A 21,142-nucleotide genomic window follows, 5' to 3' on the forward strand; every position below is an offset into this window, starting at 1 on the left:
CCTCTGATTACAAAGAGGACTAAAACTATCTTAAACTCTTAAATTTTAGACAAAAAGTAGTATAAAGTAACAAATAATTATATAGTGTGACAATTACAGCAGAAAACTAGGATGCATGAGTATGTTATTTTCAGTGCTATAAAGCACTTTTAACTCTACTTTTACAAAGTAGAAGAAACATACAAAACAGAATATGTTGCAAAATGAGAATAATATTTTTTAAAAAAGGAATTCATTTCTTTAAATTAAACTGTTTTCAGTACAGCTCATTTTCTGATTTTCCAAACCTGCAGCAGGCTTATTGGAAGCAGATTTCATCACCAACTTTCATTACTGTTCCATCAAATAAAATCAGATGTTTGTATTCCATTTTATATGTGCAATTTTTATTTTTATTTTTTTTTTTTTTGGGGGGGGGGGGGGGGGGTTGCATCTGTGCCTTTTGTTAGAAGTAAAACAAACACTATTGAAGAATCTACCCTGAAATAGACCTCAGCACAGAATAGGCAGGTCTGTCTTTCAACACAAAAGACAAAGTGTATGCACGCTACGTTGCTCCAGTAGGCAAAAATCTATTTGTTTAATTTATGAATGGTAAGGTTATAGATAAGACAAAGTAATGAATTGTCAAAGAACAACAAAATGTTCTCTACCAGCACAGAAGTATTTTGTACAAATCCAGAAAAGCAGCATTTCCAGCTGGTGCCCAGAACATAAGAGCACAAGCTTTCTAACACTTTTGCAGACCAATTACAGCATTAATCAAGCATTCATGAACTTTTGAGGGTGTAATGCAATAAAATCACTAACTAAACTTTCAACTAATAAATATAACATTTGTAAAGCCACAAAAAAACCATTAATGCATAACTTTACCTAAATAGCTTTAAAATGTCTATGAAAGCTAACAAAAATTGGTCTGATATGAAAACATAACATCTCTCCCAGCTGCACAGAACACCCATAGAGAGAAGTTAATGGGACTCCTCCTCCAATGGTACCCCAATGGTGCATTAGGGAGCAGCTCTAATTCAAAAGAGTGCCTGGCATTGAGTTTCCACACCCCACAGCTGCTGTCTAGCTCAACAGCTGGCTCCTAAATGAGTGGCTGTGATGACTGCATAAGAATGAGAAAACACATCATTCAGCATTTAGTACTGACTGGGATGGAGGTCAGAGATTTGTTCCATTTCAATCAAGTGGCAATAGTTATAACTGGAAAAAAATGTATCAGAAGTAACTGGTACTGAGATGAAAAAAGAATTCAAACTTGATACAGTGAGGTGAACAAACAAGAAGGCCAGCCCCTAAAACCAGCAAAAGCTCCAAGGCTTTCTGTAGCAGATATTGCTGAACACAACTGATCAGCATCCTCATCCCCATCCATTAATTAAATCAATACATGAGATGTTAAATGATTTTTTCTTAGAAAAGAATTAAAGCAAGTTGAGATGTATGTGAAAGTGCTAAGACAGAAGCACAGGATCTATTAGAAAGACATACCACAAGTATTTAACATTCTACAAACAATATAAAAGGTCTTCATCCATGTATAAAAAGGTACATTTAATAACAGAAATCCATGCATCTATCTTACTGATCCCATTCTGTGTAGTTATACAATTTCATATTTACAAGCATGAAGGAAATGGCAGTTGGGTGTTGCAGGGCACAACTCTCTCGTGCTGAAGCCCAGGCTTTCAAAGTCTTTTTTGGAAACCTGGGTATTCCTGCTCATCTGGCAATTGCAACTTAGAGCTGCGGCAGAGCCCCACATCCACACCAGTTGCACATCAGGAGATGGAATGGGTCACCTATTTCTGGGGGGATGGGGGGATTATTTTTGGGGGGGCTTTAAATTATTATACAACCTTTTGTCTTCCTTAACCTTTTGTACATCACCACAGATTCCCTCATCTCCAATCTAGTGATCATAAAATGCTAATTGTTGAGGAAAGAAAGCAAAACCAGATGATCAGTAGTTTTAGAAGTGTAAATTAAAGCACAAATAAAGAATACAATAGTCATCATCTTGCACATGTACCTAAGTTTGTAAAATACAGGCCAATTGCACAAGACAAGAACTGCTCTAATAGCTTTGGTAATCAAATTAAAATGAAGGTCTTACAAATTTAAAGTAATAGGTAAAACAGACAATCACTGCTGAACAAGCATCAAATGCTGATTCAAAGATCATAAAACAAACTCAAATTGGGATATTTAGGTGAAGTACCTCCTTTTGCCAGTCCAAAACTGGATTTTCTTTTCTCTTCCCTCTCAGACTTTGAAAGATGTCTGAGTGAGTAATCCGGGGAATTAAGTAGTTCAACTCTGCTCAATATCTGTTTGCAAACCAAGTGCCTAAAGACTACCTAGAGTTCTTTCACCAACTGAAGATCTTTTTAAGAAATCCATTGGTTGACAAGAGTTTCTAAGGAAGCCAGAACAAGCTTAAATATTTTAGATTCACTGAAAGCTTAGCTAATTTAGACAAATAAACTTCACATCATTCTCTATATACATCAATAGCAGATCCCACATCTGCTATTATGTATTTCCTCTCCTGTCAGTGAGGAGACTGTCCTATGTTGTGTACACTCACATATTGCCAAGAATACTGAATAGCACAAAGGGACTGTAAATGACAACAACAAAAAATAAATTAGATTATGATATTACTCGGAGGATCAACTTGGATGCTCTTCATTGTTACACTGAACAAGGTCCAATTTCTATAAATGCTTTATAAATCATGATCAAAAATACAATATCCAAGTAGTAAAAACACATCAAGCCCATTTTATGCATAGAAATCTTTAACTGAGAGGAATCAAGTATTCTGCTCTTTACTTCACAAAAGGTCTCCAGCAAAGCAAGGAAGTCTAGAAAACAATTGTATTTGAATAGAAGTTGTCAAAGTCAAATTTATTCAGATCACTGCATTAGACTTCATTTCAAGTGTAGAAGTGGAATGAGAAAACATGAAAAAAGCAAGAAAGTCTTCACTAAGTATAATGCATATATACAAGTATATAGTATTTCGAGTATACGAGCATAGTATACTCATGTAATGATGCTTCCTGACTCAAAAACAGATTGAGATCAAAATCATAAGAATTACATTTTTTCATTTCAATTCGCAATTATTAGTTTGTTTGTTATGATGGAAAACATGTCTGCACGCTTATCTTTAGTTAGTGGACACAGTGACAACTAGTCCATAACTAGACACAAACATTCAGATGCTGGGAGAAGCTAATTGGCTCTTAGTAATTAGTAGAATGAATACCAACAGCTGATTTAAATTTTTTCCTCCACTCAGTCTAGATGTGCTCACCATGTACAAAGAAGCGTAAAAGATTACAAAATATGATACCAAAAGGTACTGAAGAGATCTTATTTGAATGTAGTCATACCAAAACACCTCTTCATTACTAAAGCTAGCATCCAATGCTGGTGAGAGGCTAGCCCCAGTCTCACCTTTTCAAATGACCTGTTTAACTTAAAATTAAGAGGAAAATAAACAATTAAGGCCTAATAATTACAGACTTACGGACAACATGTCCTTCATGCTCCTTGTCAAAGCATTATTAAGCACACGTGAGAAAAGAGTAAAATTTTTAGAAAGCCAGATTAAAGATAGATTTGTTTGCATTATTTATCATCAGTTTTGTTTGTCTTTGTATTTTTAAGAGGGTTACAAATTAAACTTTGGGGAGTCTGGCAGATTAAGGGAATGATATTAGTTAAAGTTTCCTATCTTCACTGGCAGGTATGGCATACTATTTTACCATTCCAAAATAAAGTCTAGGAACTATTCAATTAATTTTTCCAGAACTGTGTATATTTTAAATATTTCACACTCTGAAGTAATAAATGGAAACTTTGTTAGTTATCTTAACATACACATCAGTATCTTGCACACAGTACCAAACTATTCAAGTCAGTAGCAATGTAGGGGAAAAGCAAAAGGCCTAATACAGACTTACCTTCTGATCTGAATTCTCATAGAACAACAGCCCAAAATAGTCCTTTTCCAGTAAATTGAGATGCTCACACACTTTGTCAAACAATATTTGGCCTTTTGCTCTTTTCTGAAAAAAAAAAAAAAAAAAATTACTATCAGTAAACATTTAATTTTATGAACATATTCAGCTGATGAAACAGGCTGCACAACAGGTACTGTAATTAGATGGGATTAGTCAGGAAAATTAAAAGTACCAATAAAAAAAGATTATAAAGCTGTCAGCTTTCTTATGATATTCTGTTTATCATATTTTCAAGCTATACATATCACAGTTAAAAATAAAGACATTTTTTTTTTTTTTTTTTTTCCAATTCGGAGAAGTTGACTTGCATGTACAAGAAAAATTCATTACCATTTTTTACTTAAGTATTGCACACCTTTAATTGCAGCTAAATAGTCCTGAAATCGTTTTCTATAGGTCTTTAGTTTTACCTAAAGGCCAGGCTGGATGGGGCTTTGAGCAACCTGGCCTACTGGGAGGTGTCCCTGCCTATGGTAGGGGGGTGGGAACTAGCTAGTTTTTAAGGACCCTTCCAACCCAAACCATTCTATAGCTCTATGAAAACCAAAGCATGTTATCTTCAAGGAACAAAAAAAGATGAAGCAGACCACTAAAAGTAGGTGATCAGGCCAGTAGGAACACCATACAAGCATAAGCAGAGCACAAATTGGTCTGTCAACATTGCAGAGATTCTGAGGGGCAAGTCAAAGAAACCAAAGTCTTAAAACAAAACCAAGTCTTAAAGAAGTTAATCCCTTCAAAAAAATCTATTGTAGTAACAAAAAAGAAAATCATTTTATTTGAGATTAGTTTCAATATTGTAGTGTGCTATTTTACAATAGTGATGAAAAACAAAAGTTTTAGCACACTCCTAAAAAGGCTGCTTTTTGCAGCTCTGAATAATATAGCTTAAGTAAGTTGCAATTAGTCCTGAAGTTCTATCTTTCCTTCCCACACCAGTAACAGGGAACATAAACATGGTTATCCTGTCTTCTTATTGCTAGTAATGAAAAACAGGCCTATGATTTGTTTCTGTGTGCCAGATTTTAGGGAAAAATCGTACTGGAGATGACTGCTGACAAGAGGCAAAACATTTTAGAGCATTTGGCTTGCAATACATCACCAGGGGTGGGGAACATCAGAATTTCTTTCCACAGTTAAAACACAGCCTGTTGGTGGAACATCTGAACATGAACAGCACGCAGTCTCGCCTTTTGAACCGAGCCCTACATGACTGTTCTGCTATTTGTGGCATTTACCAGGAAGGCCACAACATGGTATTTTCCGAGGCCTGGCAGCTCAGAGGAATTCCTGCATTTGCTTATCCCACAGATTTCAGTAGATGCCACACACTGCTGCAATTCCAAAGAAACGCCATCAACTGCCTCTGTGTAGGCCCTGGCAACACTGCAGTTATTGTGTCCCGCAGACAGTGACAGAGCTCTCACAAGTGCCTCAAGCGTGCCTCTCACTGCAGCCCCACTGCACTGTACAAAATGTTAAAGGCTGGGAGGGGAGGGAAGGGGGAGAAAAGGTATGCACAGAGCAAATACTGAAGGCATTGTTTTTATTCTCCAACAATCCAAACCTCTGATTCTTCAAGACTGCATTGTTCAGCAGACATTACAGTCTTGAAAATCAGAAAACTTTCAAACAACACATTTATAAAATGAGCACAATTAGTTGCCAAAGCATCACCGAGAGTCAGTGGGGCTTAAAAGTCCAAATCAGTTGAAAAAGGGAGCTGGGAATCTTAAGCCTGGTTGGTACTCTCACAGGTTTTACTCTTCAGAAATACAGGTAACTCCTTCCCCTAGCAGTTTGAAGTAACCAGTTTGCTCAACAGCCTCCTCTTCAGCTTCGTAAAAGTCAGTGTAGTGGGCTGAGCTCCCAGCAGGCCAGGTGTCCCCGCGGCCATACTCTCTCCTCAGCAAGACAGGAGGACCTATGCCAAGGCAGCCAGCCCTGAAAGGCCATACTAATGACTGATCTCCACACAAGGCACATCTCTCCTTTGGCTTTGAGACAACTTCACTAAAAAACATTACTTTCAGTAGTGTCTCTTGAATCTGGACCAAAGTTTTCAAAATGTGTGAAATTTTATGTCATCCCTGTTTTACTTTTTCTGTGTAAGAAAAAGTTCGTACTTGCAGCAGATCACTTAAGTTTACCCAAACACTAGTCTACACATCTGAACAGTCAAAAAAATAAAGATTTGCAAATAAAAGCCCAACTACAATTGAACATCTGATCCATATCAAGTTCAATCATACTTCCCTTAATTCAGGGTTAAAAAAAATATCTTAACTGTACATTAAGCAAACACAATTTTATTTTGTATAAGCAAACTAAGTAACCATAGGACCCTTCTGTCATCTCCAATGTATTTCAGTTGCTCATACGTGCATAAAATGTGGTCAGTGCTGGCATCCTTTAAATGCCTTTTGTTATAAATATTTAATTAGACCGCTGATTGAATGCAGTAAACAAACCCAATATGATCTACATTTGCTTTTAACTAGCAGTTATTATACAGATAGCTTTTCTTTTTTGAAAGTAGAACTGTTATCCTTTACTAAAACCAAGATTACATTTACAGAAGAAAATCTGAACAAGCCTTTATCACAGATCCTAAATATAACAACAGTTTCCTTACAAGTAAGAAACCACAGAAAAAGAAAAAAAGCTTCAAAAATAGCTTCCTCCTCAAAGCAAGACGAACACTCAGACCACTGTAAGAGAATGAGAACTTACACCTGCTCTTATAGACATCAATTATCAGGAAAGGAGTTCATCAAAATTATATAATCTGCACTACGCTAAAAATAAATAAAAATATTTGCATCCTAAAAATTCATCTTGAGCATTCCAGTCTGCTCACTCAAGCTATTAAACTGCCGTTACTTCCCACAAATATTACACTACTGAGTCATGAACCTGTGACAGTGAATGTTTGTCATTTCAAGTACAGTGATTCAGTGATTGAGAACTTTTGACAAACTCCACATCTTTCATCCCCACATGCTTTCACAAGTCTCTGTCCCACTTACATGTTGCCATTCCTGTGAGTGAACTTAATTCACTTGAAAGAAAGCCATAAAAGGTAACTGAAAGTTACTAGCAGTTCACAACCTGTGAAAATTGTTTTAATTCATGTTCCTCCAAAACTACTCAAACAATAGTTTTTACCTTTCTTCCTCTAGTCATTTACAGGTTCCTGTGAAGAATCTGAGGACACATGGAAGATATCCTTAAAAGCTACGATAGTTTTAAGGTTAAAATAAATTGAATAAATTGCTCATGTTCTCTACGCATGCACATACTGTGTAGACAACTCATTCTGTTTAGTGAAATGCTTCCACAGAATATTATTCCCTTATATATTACATGAATTTCCTAGTCCTAGAGATAAGTACCTTTGGACACTTTTACTTCCAAGTTACAGGACACAGAAAACCAACCTATTTTATTAACATGGAACCTAATAAGCAATTTCATATGCTTTAGACTAAAAGTAGACTTAAATATAACCTTTCAATGGAGGTTGCTTTGCTTCCTTACAAAACTTTCCTAGTTCCCCCAAATTAAGCAAGTTTGAAGAGTTGCTGGTATCAATGTTTGTAATACTAGAACATTGGTCCCACCTAGAGTTTTTAATTTCTCCAAACAAATACCAGAGACACTGGCATTAGAATTAACTACTGTTCAGTTTTGGCAAAATCAAAGACCACGAAGCACCACAAGAGTAAGAGTATGAAGTTTAAACGAACTGAGGAATAGTTTTCACTTGCTACAAAGCTCAGCTTCATTACACCAACTTTTCTGGAGGACAGCAGCCTTAAAGGTTGTCAGAACTGGCATTCAGACAAGCCAATTTCTAGAAGCTATACTGAAGAAACAGGCTATAAACCAGGTCTTTCCATTTTGCATCTAAAGAAGCAGAAAAATAAAAGAATATAGAAAGAAAAAAATTGAAGGAAAGTGTCACCAAAGAAGCTGAAATATCTGCTTAAGAAGTTTTTTATAGAAAGAATTATTGACTTAACTAAGTTCAGACTGGCAAGTTGACACCAGTCAGAAGATCTACTAAGGCAAAATAAAGAGTTCCAAGGGCAAAAGCACAAACAGATAATTCTCAAAGGTGATAAATTAATTTACAAAGTAACCTTCAATAAAAGAAATACCTGAGACATGCTTTATGCTAGAAGCCAAACGTCTACCATGTCAGGTATGCCTTGGGCAATGGGAAAGACATGCAAAAACAAGCCAAAAGAAATAACTCCCTAGTTAAACACTATGCAGCTGCAAATAAAAAACTTACAGCAATTATCAATACACAAAGCATACAAAGTGGCAAAGAAATATGAAGGGTACAAATGTGTACTCCAAGAGCAACACTTTGTGATAAATTCTGAACTATGATATAACAGAATCAAATTATACAGTCCTTTGCAAAGAAGTCTTTGTATCATAGTAAAAATATGCTGATTTGCTGTAAGTGAACCATTCCCTTCATCCCTCTCCATAAGCAATTTCAAACATAAGTTAGCTTTAACACAGAGGCAGCTAACATTTTCTAACAGAGCACCTGCTATCAGTTTCTATTCTGTGGTACTCACCAGCAAATGACATAACACAGAGAGATGACATACAGAAATTAGTTTTCATAAGCATTTAAATGCAGAAACAGAAGTCATTAGGATTTTGTTTACTCAGAAATCTCTCAATGTATCCTTCATGTCACATAAATACACGTTATACAGAAATAACATTTCTGCAGCATATAATTAAATCTTCCACGCATAAAGTAATTTAAGAAGCATTTGGAGAAAGTGACAGATGTGTCAGTCTCAACCATTCAAGTGTTAAATACTTCAATACTGGACATAATCTTTGAAGGAATATCTTTGCAATTTGCCATTACTTATGGGTTATAGTCTAACAAGCTGAAATAATAATACCAGCCGCTATAAGAAGTGTAAGCTAATAGAGGCATAAAGGCATCTCATATAGCATGTTATGCAGCTAATCATAACAGGTAACTATGCAACAGGCTGAAAAAAAAATTAAGAGTTTCTGGGCTTCTTCATTATTCTCTCCAAATTATGGTATCACAAAACTCTATGAAAACTTTTAAGGGATGCAGATTCCAGATTCAGAACTTCCAGGTCTCTAGCATCACAAAAAGAGGATTTGAGTTCCTTTCTCTGTAACCGAGACCTGGAATAGATGAATTTATTTCCCACTCATCCCCACATATCACATCTAATATGTGCATTCTTGGGAGTCCCAAGTGAGAAAACTCAAGAGTTTCCACTTCTGAATTTACCGAGTTCATAGAGAAGGATGGAACTCAAGTACACGTATAGAATAACAGAAGTAAGAAGGCTACATGGAAATCAAAGCCATAGATGCAGCAAAACGCATAGACTTTGAACTGGAAAGCATATTTCTTCAAATACTGTAATAGATATTGTCTAGGCGGAAACAAAAAGATGAAGTCTGGACTTTTTTTCTTCCAAATAAAAAGAATTGAAAATTCAACCTTGCTTTTTCTCCCATAGGAGGTCACAGGACAAGCAATAATATTCATTTAGCTGAGAACATAGCTTTTCCTTAGACAATCTTTATGCACAGCTGATGCCTTTCGCTTTTCTCATCCTTTGAAAAGGAATTATCACTTGTATACATATATAAGCGATCACTTGTATACGTGTATTTTTATATGTATATAAAAAGCCATGATATTTTTCCATTCAAATACACCAGAAAAAACTATAAAGGGACAAACTAATCAATGGGAGATGACAGAGCTTTTTAAAAGTATCATTAACTCAACTTACTGTGATACAAACCCATACGGTTGCTGAGTCTTTTCCCACCAAGGACCCTAATGTTTTTGGCTTTTTCTATAGCACAATTAGAGAACTCGGTCAGAGGGGAAGGACCACCTTCTTTTGAGCAAAGTTCTTCCTGCTGCAAGTCCAGGAGCCTGTCAGTGCCCCTTGTCCACTAGGACCCCATGGCTCTCTCTGCAGAGCTGCTTTCCAGCCTGTCAGCCCATAGTTACTCCTCTCAGGTGCAGGACTCTGCATTTCCTGTAGTGAGATCCTTCTTTGCCCAGTCCTAGAGACTGTCCAGGTCCCTCTGATCACAGCTCCTCTGATGTATCAGCCGCTTCTCCCAGTTGCATCACCAACTACAAGCTAGCTTAAACCCGATTGTTAATCGTCATACTAGCAATGCACTTATGAAGAGATGTCAATTAGAAAAAGACAGGTTTCTGACTGTGAAACAAGAGTAGCAAAAGCAAGGTACTTTTCCAGTTTTATTTCCCTTTTAGCAAGTAAATATATTTATAGAAACATCTCTAACAATAAAATATAATAAAGTTTGTGTACAGTACAGAGCAAGAAATAGAAGAGGCATATGGAATGTCCTAACTCTGAAAATCATCCTGAAATTTGATTTAATAAAGAAACAACAAATGCAAACTGAACTTTGCAGTTTGTATTAAGACTGCAGAGTTTTTTTACTTGCTTTTTAAATCTTGTATGATTACACGCTGTTACTCTGTAAAGCGGAAATGAACCATCATTCACTCAAACACAAAACATTAAAAGAAGACTAAAGAAAAGATCTGTACCAGAAACTCATCTAATAAGATCTACTGCAGAGAGTGAAAATTGAAGTTTCAGTTATAAGTTGAAGCAGTTTTCTGAGAATTTTAATATTTTGGTACAGTAGTCAAGTATAAAAACTATTTGTATTTAAGAAAAATATTTTGTAAAATTGCAGTCAGCAGTCCTCATGTCCTGTAAAACATGATTCAAATGAATATAGAAACCAGGTTGTTCCTATTCCACTTTGCCATTCCCCCCACCCTCCTTGATCTTTACTTCTGTTCTTATAGCAAATATTTATTACAATAATTAGGAAACAAGATAAAGATTAATATGCAAATTAATATATTTTCAGTTGTGAAAGTGAATTAGAAAGTCATTAGAAATCTTGTTTACCATTTTAAACGTATCGTGATGGACCTCATCACATTATGCATTATGTCTCATTTTTGGCTGGTGAAAAAGCCCAGGATGATCAAATTCATAGTCTTCAATTAGTACAGAGACCATTCAGATTTAAACAGACTTAAACATCCTGGCATCATTGGAAGCAAAAGAACTCTGCAGTTATTACACCATCTGTGTCAATTTTCTGTATTTACTTTTAGAAATCTGTTGAAAAATGTAATATATACACACACACACACCCTATCTGCCTATAAATACAAACATATGTATAAACATTTTTCAAGAGCTTTTAGAGACAAAATTCCTGCAACTTCAGAACATTGGTATGCAAAACCCTACACAATTTGTTCTGGAGAACAATTATTCTGTAGAGTATTTTTCGTGTTCGTGTTTTGTTTATTGTGATAAAACCTTTTCTTCTGCTGACACAGCTCAAAAAGCACGTAGACAACTAACAGCAACGATGGCTTCGCTATTGCTTTTCCACAGCTGGACTTAGCTTATGGTGAAGTGGTATACATTTGAGACCATCAGGTAGAAACCCCTGGACAGCTGAAATATTGTACTTGAAGAAACATACACTGAAACTGTTTGGTTTTAACATCAGGAATAGGACCTGTTTGACAAATGAAGGCTCCAGAAAGTTTGCACCACTACCAACTATAAAATACACTCTTTAGAAACTCCAGCAAACTACAGCCAAGTAATCCCAGGGAGTATTTCATATTGTCAAACAATGAATAATCATTTCTGAGCTACCTGAATATACATTTGAAGAAAAAGATATACTAAGTAATGAAATAAAACTTAAGCCACCATGACAGTTATGAAAGTGTTAAAATCAGATTTCTTCATATTTGACTTCTTACAGGGTTTTAAAAATTGTTTCCTTGTCCTATCAAAATAGAGAACAGGCAATAAAACATGCTTCTCCATGTCCTCAACATTCAGCTTTAGAAATAATATCCAGAAACTTTATGCAGTATCTGCTCAAACTACATTTCTATGCTATTCTGAAAATCAGTTTTGATAACAGTATAATCTCACAAATTTCCATAAACAATCTCATTATTAATTCTTCATAGATCCCACTGATCCTAGCCTTCTGCACCCTGCTAAGATCTTGCAAATTCAGTATATAGGGTAATGTTTTAATAGCACGTTTATATAAGTCAGAATAAACTGGGCTTCCCTCAGAAGTCTTTAAAATTAGAGGTCAGGTGAAGGAGAAGATTGCAGTGCCCTCCTAACATTTACTTTTAATTGATCATTAAGTACCCCTGGATATCATGTCCATCAGTTTAAAGATAACAGGAAACTAGAAAAAACACTTCAATGGGTAAATGAAAGCTAATCTTACAAGCTACTTAGCATTATGTCCTGGAGTAAACACCTGGTTCTTTTACCTTTACTAAGAAGGTTGCAAAAAAGTTATCAATCAATTCTTGATGACAGAGCTTCCAACAAAGAAATTTCCCATGTCACCCTAACCAGGGGATTTTTGTTTTCCAGTTGCACTCATAACACATTCATAATTTGTTTTTTGTTGTTGTTGTCTGTGCACATAGGAACTTTCATACATAATACTAAACCACTGCAACAGAGCTTTAGGTTGCATTATCAATACAAGTGACACTTTCTCATCTAATTTAAGCTATAAGAGTTGTTTTTGGATAATTCAATAGTATGCTGATTTACCAATGCCAGTAGGCAGTGAACACCTAGCAAACAGAAGCTGTGTTCTCTTTCCTGTATGGGAAGCAGCCCCAAGTCTGCTGAGCATCTCCTACCTAGCGAGGATATTGCAACACAGCTCAGGCCCACAGTACTACTATAGCAGTACTGCAAGGGAGACACTGAGACTGACACAAAGCAAAAAGCAGGTAGAGAAATTAGAAATAGGCATCCGGCAGACTGGGGACACCACAGTAAGCAGAACGAAAATTTAAAAACCTCCTTTGAAAGAAGTATGCTAACTTGACTACGCATCATCTTGCCTAATACTAGTCCTACTAGAACAAGGGCTTGCTCAGACACAACAGCAGGCAAACACATTAAATTTACTTAGTTTCTTTATATGTTAATTATGGTGGCTTTAATTCATTGGGTCAGGGATAAGCCTGTGACCTATTCACACAATGCAGGGGTGCACAATACTGTACACCCCAGAGTCAACAAGAGACGTTCCAGGAGCTACTCTTAGAATCACCTGAAGTAATCTGCTGATCAGGTAGGTCTATTTACTGCCTCACCCACAATTCTCAAAATAAAAAAACTCTAACAAAAAGTACTCTAGACAAGTAATGTATCTAACAGAAGGCCAGGGTAAACTTGAAAGTAGAAACATGACACAAGAAAGCCCTATATTGTCCCTACATCTCTAGAATCCTCAGCTCTAGGGTTTTCTGAGCCCAAGTGCCTTTCTGTTTAACATCTCCTTACAGATTTTTCCTACAAATATTTATCTAATCCCTTTTTGAAGCCATGGAAGCTTTAAGTCTCATAAAAATGCATTTTCCGGAATCCATGTTACATGTAAAATGTGAATCTTCGTTTGAAACTGCCACCTAATAATTCATCAACAGTACCTATAATTCATTCGCTACTCTGTAAGTGAAAAGTTAAGAAATAAGCTGGAAAAAAAAAGAACTTTATTAAGACTTAGTCATGAGCACCAGCACACCAAAAATGAATGGTAGATTTGATGAAATTTTGAGGAAAAATATTAATTGTATTTTTGTAACTGTAACAGAATTTTGTTTTGAAGCAAACTTAAAAGTGTGCATCTCCAGCTGAGATTATTTTTAAATGAAGTTAATTATCTCAAGACAACTTGTATTAATATATGTGACACTACCTTTATCTTTTGCAGGAAAAAAAGGTTTGAGCTGCAAGAGAAAGCACCTTTGAACAGTTTTCTTTATTGCATTTTATCTTTGTGTACCTCACAGTGCATTTTTAAGATTATATACTTAGAGATGGAATTTTAAAATGAAAAGTTATCTGAGCCTTAATGACAGTAATGGGAATGTAACTTTGTAATCAGCTCATTAGATATATAATAACATACTTGTTAAACTGTCAATGCAATGAAAGGTTTTTTCTTCTCTATTAAAGTTGTACATAAAGAATTGATGCCTTACCTCTAGATCGCAGGTGTATTCCGTGCCATCCAAGAGAACCACTTTACTCTGCACAGTTTTAATTTTCTTGGGAGATTTTTGGGAAATAACTTCAGCTGTCTGCACTTCTTTTGTCTCCCTTTTTTCTTTTTCTTGTTTTTCTTCCTTTTCCTCTGCAACCTTTTCTACTTCTGTTTCTTTACCATCTTCTTTGGCAGGCTATATAAAACACAGTCAAACAATTCTGTTAAATAACTCAAAGTCCCGCATTTAGATGTTTTTACCCTGTTCATTTCTTTTATAAGCCACTAAAAAAGACATTAAGTTTCGATGTAATTTATGCACATAATTGAAGTACAATAACCTCTGTAAGGTTAAGATTAATGCTTACCTCTGTAAGGTAAGCATTAAGATCTTCCATTACAGACCAGATATTGGAGAAAAAAAGATGCATGCGCCAAATTGGAGTTCTTTATTTGTCCCCACTGCCTTTTCGTCATGACTATTTGTCATTTCACTGCATGCCAATGAGAAGAGTCTGACTCCTCCTTTTTCATTCCCTCCCTTCACGTATTTATACACATTGATAAGATTCCCCCAGACTCTCCTCTTCTCCAGGCTGGAGTGTGCCAGCTCTCTCAACATCTCCTCCTATGAGATGATTCTCCATGCCCTTAATCATCGTTGTGGCCCTAGAACACGAGGCTTGAGTTTTAAGACCTGATGTGCAACTTTGCACATCAAAAAAAAAGAAAAGAGCAAGACTTGAGAGCACTGCAGAATGTGGCATTTGCTTTGGAACTCAGCATCAATCTCCAGAGCAAATCAGTAAGAGCAGTAGCTACAATCATAGTTACAAAGTTGGCTTCCACTCAAGTGGAACCACAACAAAATAACACAGAAATTAACATCTAAGGACTCTACAACAGATAACAAACAGATTAAGTCCCTAAGGAGGTATTTGTGCAATACAATGGCTTCAGAGGCAAAGCTGGTTAAGAAGCTTCTCCTCTTATCCCTGCTCATTTCTACCTCAATAGCACAGTTCGCTATCCCTTTTGACTACGCCAAATGATAAGGTTACACTCAAGTCACAGCTGAAACAACTTTAGTCAAAAATAAATAAATAAATAGTGCCACAGAGCAGGAACTATTTAAGTCAGCTACATTACTCATAACTGTATCAATCCAATTGCACAAAATGCCAGATAATAACTGCTATCTTTCCATGATGATGCCAAAAAAGCCTTACATGAATTACACAAATCAACCAAGTCCCCTTGGAATCGCTCCAAAGCGATCAGTAGCCTCACACATACCTGTGTTTCAGCACTACTAACAGAGTGTTTTTCTTCTTTGTCATCTGCTTTAGCATTATTCTCAGCCACCACTTCTAAAATCCTTTTTGGCTGAGCCATCCCCTCTGGTGGATGGCATTCACTTTCTTCAACTACTTGTTCTTCCCCTGCTGCTCTTTTCTTGGCCTCATCTTTGGGCTCTGCCAGCGTATAGGATTTTTGTTTCTTAAGCCAGGGAGGAAGGAAGCGAGAAATACCCTTGCTTTCAGATGAATCTTTTTCCTTCTTCTGGCTACTTGGGCTACTATGGCTAGCTGGTGCTGGGACAGAGGAAGAATCTTGAGCTTCTTCAGAGGACGTTTTCCCAGACTTCTCATTTTCTACAGTCTCTGATGCTTCTTCAGGCTTGTCCTTGGCTTTGTCTGGTCCCACCTGCTCAGGATCTTTCTTTACTTCAGTTTCTGAGCCAACTTCAGTTGTCATTGTCACAGCTTATGCTAAAAAAAAAAAAAAAAAAAAAAGGCATCAAGAAAAATAGTTATGTAGCATCACCCCTTTTTACTGATTCTTATATTATTTGCAGTAATTTGTAGTAATGCTCAACAAGGGATCAAATTAAAGACAATTAATACTATAATTAGACATGAACTAGTAATCTTTAATAGCAACGTTATTTGTTGATTGTTAGTTAATTCTAGCTGATTTTTCATATCCCCCCAACCACACTAATGTGTATCACTAGATTTTGCTGCTTTGATACTTAGAAAAAGTAATCACATTACACTTTCAAATTTATTGAAGTGGACCAGCAAAAATAAGCCCCAAGGGTCCAACAATAAAAGTTTAAAGTTGCTGGATTCTATCAGAAGTCACTGATTATTTACAACTTTCTTCAAACAATTCTTTTTAAATTAATGGTATACTTGTTTGGCCTTGAGATTAGCAGATTAGTTACAATCAACTTCATAACTTGGAATCTCTGCATTAAAATCAACTGCTATCAGTCCCTGCCATTACAGTCAGGAGGTGACAGCTTAAACTGCACTTGAAGTTGATTAGAAACCAGTAGAGACCACAAGAAGGTATGAAAACAAATTACCTCCAAACTTCCAAAGCACATTCATGAGTAGTCAGAAATAATACCACTTAATCTAGACCATTCCCAAATACAGGAAAAAAAAGAGATACAGAAGCTAATAGATGCCTGAAATAGATACCCAAACACACAAGAGAAGCCCTTCTGGCAAAAGCGGATGGACAACATTCAGCTAAAGGAAGCAAACTTGATGATTATCTTAGAAGACACAGGAGCCTTGAAATATCTATAGGCAAATTCATACTAAGCAAGCATCTCAAGACCAAAAGTCTAGCTATATGTGGTAGGTGTTTGCTTGTTTTAGGTAGTGAAGGCTATTAAAGTAACAAACAAAAGCATTCAGTAATGAGGAAATTAAAAGGTAGTGTATCTACTGCTGCATTAGCAATTTCTGAATATAATTAAAGCTTAAATATTAGTTATGTAGCCATTTCCTTCAAAAGTCCTTTGTGTTTTATCTAACATTCTTCATAAATAGCATTAAAGTTTTAACATTTATGTATTATACTATTTCTCAGAGTTAATAAGCCTCTGAAAGGGAGGTTTCCATTTGACTAGCTGTTGAGAATTTGCTATTTAAAACCATGTATTAGTATGCCAGTTTGGAAGTTGCTACTAGCCGTGTTGCATTTTGCTTATGTCCTCAGATCTTACAGAGAACTCAACTGTTGCTGTTCTTTCCTAGTGGCAGGTATCAATCTCAATAAAATACCATACAAGCTTATTTTCCAAATCAAAATGACTAATACAGATTAATTTTCCTGAGAGAAAAAGTCCAAGCATCTGCTGATCAAAGAATAATCCCAGAATGATCCACTCTGCTTAGTAAAATCAAATTAGAGGTTTCACTGTTACAGATGACTTTTTTTTCCCCATGCATCTCTAAGAAAGTAGCTAAAAAGGGTTTCTATAAATCTCATCCAACATGTAACAGCTAATAATGTATCAGAAAAAACAAAACAGAGAACAGAAGCAAGCAGGTAACATTTCTCTCAGAAGATATCGACAAAAACAAACTCATTTAGGCTTAAAACTGACAGATCTGAAGCTTTAATTTTATCTTTTCTTGCTCTCCTGTCTCCAAGAAGGAATCATAAACTCAGGTTTGCTCCTACTAAACAGAACAATCACATCAAGTATTTTCTCCCCTTCTTAATTTCTTAGGCCCTCTAAACATCTACAGCAGGACAAATAATTTGTCCTCATCTCCCCTTCTTCATATTGCAAGGTGGCATTAAACCATTCACAAGACTTCATTTCGAAATGACAAACTTGAATGAGCGTAAGAATCCTGCAGCAAGAGTGAGAAACAGAGAAGAAACCCTAGGCAGACACTCCAGTGGCAGGCTTACTGACGTCTGTAAAAGGAGAAGTCTCAGCAGATTTTGTACTTGTTGGTCATTGTGTTAATCCATGTACGTAATTTAAGATTGAAGAAGTTCTTGAACTTCAAGAAGTGAATTGACTACCAGAGAACACAAGTTTTCTTCCTTTTTTTTTTTTTATTAAACTTAAATCTTTTTAAACTTAAGCAACAATCAAGTCAGAGTCAAGCAGTTTCCCATGTTATGACAAGACCACCAGAGCTGGAGCCTAAACTGATCTAATGCTGTCAAATCTCTTCTCTGCAAACTCAGAAGATAAAGTACTAAAGGGCAGAGTAACAAGAACAATCCTTTACTGCATTTAGACAAAAAAAAAATGATTTCTTTTAAAGCTTCATAGCTATTCTGAAAAGCCATCTGCAATAGTCCAGATGACAGGACAAATAAAGCTGTGTTATCATCCGCCCTTTGCAATAGTATTTCCTGATAAAAAATATTTATCCCAAACACGAGACAGCTAAAAATTGCCCTTTCTTATGATTCTGCACAAACTGCCTCTGAATTCCTCACCGGCAGTGGATATTCAGTGTAGCAGCCAGGTGAGCAAACTGTCATTGCCAGTCTTGACATTGGTCAGCAGATGGTGCCATAATAGTTCTAAAAATCCCCAGCATAATTCAAAGACCAAACTGAAAACAGCAACAATATTTCAGTGTGAAGCATAGTTCAAGTTATAGCAAGTACATGTAAATGTATGTTTTCCCACAAGTGTTAACATGATTTATTAAAAATATATATGACTTCAGGACCAGACACTGAATTACTACTCTGTGATACTAAAAAATTATCATATATCTAAGGACACGTGAGCATGTGTGTCTAATTATATACATATAGCCTCCACACTCATCTTCAAGATCAGAAAAGGCACAAACCAGCACCTTCCCAAGGTTATTAGATCTATAAAAGCCAGTCTCCAAAGACATCCTGGCACATGCATGATGGCTAGCAGCCTCAGAGTTAACGGGAATGATCATCATAAGCAAAGTCACTATTCGAAAGACCAGGTATTTTTGTTAGCCTTCACGTTCACATCTACACCACCACACAGCTGAGTATCTGCAAGCATACAATGCTTCTAAATATAGTAGCCTATGTGTATTGCCAGGAAAACATTTTTTATCCCAACATAAACATTAAGCCTGTAGAACTAAGATTTGTAGCATGAGAAAAATATTCCAAGCGTGTTATCATTTCTTGCAACACACAAAATACCAAGAAAAAAACTGATTACTCCTTACAGAAGATGTGAGCTTAAGAAATACTTCTGAATCTATGATATAAATATGGTATTAGAGTTATTCTGAAGACAAAAACATCAAAGATATAGATAAGTGAAATGCGACAGAGAAAGTTACCTCTGCCAAAAACTGAACAGTGAGTACCTGCAGTCTAGATAGACTTTCACAATAAAACTTATGTTGACAAATTTCTAGGAAACAACTTAAAGCTACTTCAAATCCTCTTCGTAAAGTCAAGAGGGAATCAGTGAATATGACTGAGGAAATCCTTCACTCAGAGAGTGGTGAGGCACTGGCACAGGTTGCCCCATCCCTGGAGGTGTTCAAGGCCAGGCTGGATGGGGCCCTGGACAACCCGGTCTGGTGGGAGGTGTCCCTGCCCATGGCAGGGGGGTGGAACTAGATGGTCTTTAAGGTCCCTTCCAACCCAACTGTTTTTATGACTTCTTCAGTATCTTTTTCCAGTTAAAGCAACTCAACAGTACATATCTATTCCCTACCATTTAAGTGCTCCCAGCTTTTCATAAGGCACCTTTTGCAGAACATTTTTTTCTAGTGGATAAGTCATTTACTGCAATACATGTACATCTTAATAGCATTCATTTTAAAGGATAATTCAGTTTAACGGGTATAACTCCTCAGAAAGGAAAGATGCTACTATGGAACACGCAAATGAAAATTCTTTAAGCACTATTTTGATAAAATTTGTCCACTGACAGCACCTAGTGCCCTAAAAACATATAATAAAACATTTAGAAAAGTGTTGCTTCCCAAATGGAATAAAAATCTTTGAAGACTGCATCATTTGTGTCACAGCATCCATACAATATGCAAAGCTCATAACAACAGGAAAGTTTTCAATAAAACCAGAACATAACTACATTCCAAGTGCTACACAAAGCCAAGTTCTGAAGCCAACATCAGAACATCTTTGGGATTAAATTTAAGCAAATATACAACCTTTCACCTATGCTGATGTTATCCATTTCCCATGCAGAGACAACAGGAGTCTATCAATTCTGCCGTTACAATCTACAGACATTTTGATGTATCAAGTCTAAGAAGTCTCAGAAAGCAACGTAATTCAAATCAAGCAATCTCTCTGCCAGAGTACATACACACATATACAATCTGCTTATCAAGTTAGCTTTGTGCTGTTCCCCAGTGCTGAAAAAAAAAAGTTGCAAGCTGATGAGAATCCAACACTTTTGAAAAGCTTTATTGAACAAGAGTGACCCCACCCAAGCCCTGACACTGCTAGAGAAGGGCACGTTCAGTGGAAAACCAGGATTTAGTTCCAAATCTTTTCATTCCAGCAGCCAGAAAACGCACATGGGTCAAGAGACAGCTCTGTTTTCCTGTTGTCTGTCCAACAAACTAAAAGCAACAGTTTGAGAAAAAATCTCTCCCTATCTTAGAAACCAAAGTTGCAAGTTTACAGTGGTTTTTGACTGTTCACATTAACCCCTCATGGGAACCACAATTTTAAAGATTAAAGACAGTAGTAAGTGATCATTTGTTCTGAGCAATGCTTTCTCTGCTGGCTCCATATCCTTCCTTCAACCCCATCCCATACCAAAGGGCTTTGTTTCTGTGACAGTGCCACAATTCCACTGAAGCACAGGCAATATTTCACTTTTCCCAATTCTGATTAAAGAAAATTGAAAAAAAATCCATTTAGGTTCTGTAAATTATTCTAGCTTGTTCTGATTTAGAGATGATTTCTCTCTAGATGCCATGACAAATTTCTAATTTTCAACTTTTATTCTTTGCATTTGCAATGAATCAGCAAGATTAAAAACAGTTTCATTTTATACGTGTGACATTAAGCCTACTCTTGCATAAAGTATGCTTTCAGGGCACTCACAATAACATAGTTGATCAAAGCACTTGCCACCTCAGGTTGAAAAATGATGTACTAGGACCCAAGACTTCCCCTCC

At 36.3% G+C, this 21,142-nt stretch overlaps 1 protein-coding gene across 7 annotated transcripts in view; it reads right to left on the reverse strand.

Moving 5' to 3' along the window:
* Positions 1-21,142, reverse strand: part of EPB41L2 (erythrocyte membrane protein band 4.1 like 2) — a 107,891-nt gene that overhangs the window by 46,944 nt on the left and 39,805 nt on the right. For all 7 annotated transcript variants that reach the window (XM_082756126.1, XM_082756125.1, XM_082756124.1 and 4 more), the window contains 3 exons: positions 15,501-15,976; positions 14,203-14,400; positions 3,990-4,094 (listed from right to left, as the gene is read on the reverse strand). In XM_082756126.1, coding sequence (XP_082612252.1) covers positions 3,990-4,094; positions 14,203-14,400; positions 15,501-15,962 — 765 coding nt within the window. In that variant the 5' untranslated portion in view covers positions 15,963-15,976. The remainder of the gene's footprint in view (positions 1-3,989; positions 4,095-14,202; positions 14,401-15,500; positions 15,977-21,142) is intronic.

The sequence above is a fragment of the Aythya marila genome (assembly GCF_965140915.1).
Source record: "Aythya marila genome assembly, chromosome: 3".
Taxonomy (NCBI): domain Eukaryota; kingdom Metazoa; phylum Chordata; class Aves; order Anseriformes; family Anatidae; genus Aythya; species Aythya marila.